Source organism: Haplochromis burtoni, unplaced genomic scaffold, assembly GCF_018398535.1.
Source record: "Haplochromis burtoni strain Fernald_Lab_line unplaced genomic scaffold, NCSU_Asbu1 Contig_4393, whole genome shotgun sequence".
Lineage (NCBI taxonomy): Eukaryota > Metazoa > Chordata > Actinopteri > Cichliformes > Cichlidae > Haplochromis > Haplochromis burtoni.
Genome location: NW_024586754.1, coordinates 1 through 4,034, shown reverse-complemented (window position 1 = coordinate 4,034; position 4,034 = coordinate 1). Strand labels below are relative to the sequence as shown.

General features: G+C 43.9%; 1 protein-coding gene across 1 annotated transcript; it reads left to right on the top strand.

Moving 5' to 3' along the window:
• The first annotated feature begins 6 nt into the window (after positions 1 to 6).
• Positions 7 to 2,020, top strand: LOC102310160 (multiple epidermal growth factor-like domains protein 8). The gene is made up of 7 exons (XM_042217978.1): positions 7 to 68; positions 180 to 419; positions 524 to 708; positions 850 to 1,063; positions 1,165 to 1,405; positions 1,490 to 1,622; positions 1,728 to 2,020. Exons 1-7 carry the CDS (start codon positions 10 to 12, stop codon positions 2,018 to 2,020), a joined length of 1,365 nt encoding a protein of 454 aa, XP_042073912.1. The 5' UTR covers positions 7 to 9.
• The last annotated feature ends 2,014 nt before the right edge of the window (positions 2,021 to 4,034 follow it).

Sequence of the window (4,034 nt, the reverse complement as noted above, 5' to 3'; positions counted from 1 at the left end):
TGGGCAGGAATGGATGATCCATCAGTGTATAACTGTAGTGTGGCTGTGGCTGAAGCTCGGGCTGCAAAGTGAGATATCTCTCATCATGTTTCTTGTACATATATCCTGAACAAACTGATAGCCAGATGTGTGTGTAGTATATCAGTCCAAGTTTACATTTGTCTTTCTTGCTTCTCTAGCCCTGAACCCCAAACTTCAGCCCCACCTCGCCCCCTAGAAATGGAGATGGAGTTGGAGCATTTGAGTGATGAAGAGCAAGATGCAATCTGGGCCTATCCCACATGTCCTGATGTAGAGGAATGCAGGCTGGGCCTCCACAACTGTCACCCCTCTGCTACCTGCATCAACACTCCCACTTCATATGAGTGCCATTGTGAGAGAGGATTCACAGGGGATGGCACACTGCACTGCAACCAAACGTAAGTGCATTAGAATACAGTAATCCACGAATTCCTTCTTTAAATCTCTTAATAAAATCTTTTTATTCGTCTTGCTCATTGAGTTATCTTCCTTCGTCCCACAGCTGTTACAATGAGTGTCGTGAGGGCCAGTGTAGCGGCAGCCCACGGTTTGAGTGTGAATGCGCCCTGGGCTGGACATCTGATCCCGCTACTCTGGTTCTGAGTGGCGTAGAATGTGATGTTGACTGTGGCTGCAACTTCCACTCCACCTGTATTACTGCTCCAGGGATCTGTGATGAATGCCAAGGTCAGATTTTGATAAAGGGATTATAGTGATTTGATTTCAGTCACTATTCATAAAACTGAAACTGTGGGAGGCATTTTGGTGTTTGATAGATAAAGGCTGTCGTGTTGTTTATTGGTTAACATTCACTTGCTTCACTTTCAGACTGGACTACAGGGCCTCACTGTGAGCACTGCCGTCCAGGTAGCTTTGGCTCAGCCCTGGCTGGTGGCAGCGGCTGTGTTCCCTGTGAGTGTAACGGACACGGCGACTTTCTCCAGGGATACTGTCACAACCAGACAGGCCAGTGTTACTGCACCCACAACACTCAGGGACCACACTGCGAGTCCTGTCTGCCTGGCTACTATGGAGATCCCAGGTAAAGATCTTCACCATTTTGCTGAGTAGGAATAATTTCCTTGAATGATTTTCAGTGTATTCTGTGATCGTGACTTGTCTATGCTATCCTGTACCATCTAGGAACAATGGAACATGTTACCGCCAGTGCCAAGGCCGCTCTGTCCTGCTGTCCTCCACTTCCTCCACCACCATTCCCCTGTCCTCTTCTTTGGGGTGGCGGAGTGGCACAGAGGGGAAAGGTGGACTTTCTCATTGCCTGTGGGTCCTCTCTGTGACTGAAAACTTGGCACCCTGTCTGCCCAGACAGTTTTGTCCCCCAGTAGCTCTCACACTACACCCAGACTCTCATACCCATTGTAAAGTGAGTTCAAATAAACACAAATTACTTAACAGCTCACTGTACCTGAAACTGTGTTCATGACATTCAGGATGCTTTATTTTTCAGAGTTCGTATGTCTATGTGTTCGATGGCCTGCCTCGTTTTCTGGGTAACGGAGTCGTACATTCTGATCACAATCTAATTGGAGCATTTTGTGGCACCACGAGGACTCAGCCTATCACAGTGGAGGCCACCTCAGGTTTATCTTTAACTCATTGATTAATAAATACACAGTTTAGACTGCAAAACCAGTTTACATATACACAATCACTCAGCATCGTATAAGCGTCTCTTCTACCTCCAGGTGTGATCTCAGTCTACTTTGAAGCCAACGTCACTTCAGACAGACCTCAAGGCTTCAATGCATCTTTCTGGGTACGACGGTGTCAGCAGAGCTCTGATGAGGATGAAGACGGATCTGTATGTCCAGGTGGAGCCCAGTGCCAGGGTGGGCTCTGCCAGTGCCCTCAGGGATATGGGGGACCACACTGTGACCGGCTAGTGTGCCCACAGGATTGTGGAATAGCAGAAGGAAGAGGAACTTGTAATATAGTAAGAGCTGTGAACTTTTTTTTTTTTAAGTTTGCTTTTGCTTAAATTTCCAAGTGTCTCTTTTGTCAAAAGTAAAACTTAATTAAATATACTGTGACATTTTTTATTTAGTGCCTTTGTAACGCTCATAAAAACATATTTCTAGTTGTGTACTTGATAATTTTGATGTTTTTGTTTTTTTTGTTAACTTTCTTTTGTTTGTTTGTTTGGTTGGTTTTTGAGGGTTTTTTTGTTTAGGAAACATACCATACGCTCTCTCTTTCCACGTAAATATATTAATAGACTTCTCCCTTCTATCTAATTAGATATCATAACAAGCATCACCCAGACATTCACATAACTCAGCTACTAAACTAACTCTCCTTCCTTTCTTTTAGCATTGTGCACGTTGATCCGATGCTCGATGTGGCACCCGATGCTCTAAGGAGTTCCTTGAGTGTTTCGAAAGATCCTGCTCCTCATTCCTCGCAAGATCTTCGAACCAGCTTTGGTGGGGATGGGTGAGAGACCTGTGCCTGGAACACGACAAGAGAGTGAGCACTCCGACTGTAGGATGAGCTACCTCCCTCTGTGGAAACTCGCCCACAAAGGATAACATCCCCAAAGTTAGACAAAAACAGAGAAACTCGGCAGACAATGGACCGAAATACACATCAATCTCTAAGTTGTGGCCCAATTAGACAGTGATCTTAACAAGCCAACAAGCATACGTCCTACGTATAGGGCTATCTGACAAAAACATACCCAACATACCTTGAATTTAAGATAGGATTCACATTGTCGACATATACCCCAACACCAGCACATACTCAAACTGCGCTCGGGATCACTATCTCTCAACTCACCCCATCTATGAGAGAAAGATGATCTATCTCCCTCTTGCCGTACATCGCGACCAATCAGTGACCAAACTTCTATGGATTCGATAACTGGATGATCTATATCTCTACCTATGATAAGATAATTTTCTGGGTTGAATCTCTCCTCACTCAGGTAAACGACAATGCTGCTAAACATAACATGATCCCACATACTTGTATGCTTAGGACCATAACTGAGCATATGTATAGGCAACCATTTCTGAGATGTTTAATATCACGCGCACGGCTATCTGACCTCCAGTCCTACCTGTGATCTGGGCTTTTCTTATAAGCAGCTATTCCAACCTACGTTTTCAGGGCTCCATAGGCCCACAGGTAAATCCCGATAAATCAGCGCTCTCAAGAACCTTCATTTGCTGAATGGTTCATTTGTAAATAATAGTTAGTAGTGGTTAAGGAAATATATATTTTCCACATTACTGTGAGAATTCTCATGCGAAGGTCCCGTAAAAAGCTACCCTAGGCGTTATATTTATGTAGAAAATCTAGTATAGGCCCAGAGTTAGATGTAAGTTGAGGGTTTTAAAGATACTAAAAATCCTAAGATCTAGTACTCTTAGCTTTACGAGTGGCGAATAAGTATTACTTAACTTGGCGTTGGACCGAAACCAATTTACCTAAGCCCAAACTATGTTGCATCTTTTCTAGATAGAAGATCTATCAGAGACTACCGTGACACTGTAATCTGTAAGGTGTGGCAATCCGCTAGTTAAAACGAATTAATATGTCACTCCACAGAAAGCGAAGGACCATATTGTGCTCCGGGATATTTGCTATACTATGTTTTGTTCTTAACAATCTCCCAGTCGATATCCATGCCGACTGCAACATGATATCATCGCCGCTGACCGTCTAGACACAATACCACTTTGGACTTTCTTCGTTGTTGGGTCTTACATCTGTCAAGGTGGCTTCCAGTGCTCATCATCGCAGTAGACAAGAATTTGCCAATAACGACGGCGATACATTCAGAGGGCTCCAATAATGCTCTATGTCGTGGTGGCGAAAGAGAACGATAAAGATACTTAACGGAAGCCATATCCATCTCTGTCTCTCATATAACTGTGAATGGAGACCAATGAATCGGTAATAGTTTAATCTCCGTTTGAAAAGAAGATTCTGGTCTTAAATAAAGGTTGGAGATCAAGAACCTGACCATTGTGCAATCCTCTCTTCTT

Coding starts and splice junctions, on each gene's coding strand:
- LOC102310160 (XM_042217978.1), top strand. CDS start 10: ATGGATGATCCATCAGTGTATAACTGTAGTGTGGCTGTGGCTGAAGCT. Junction 420..523: donor ACACTGCACTGCAACCAAAC/GTAAGTGCATTA, acceptor TTCGTCCCACAG/CTGTTACAATGAGTGTCGTG. Junction 1,406..1,489: donor ACTCTCATACCCATTGTAAA/GTGAGTTCAAAT, acceptor TTTATTTTTCAG/AGTTCGTATGTCTATGTGTT.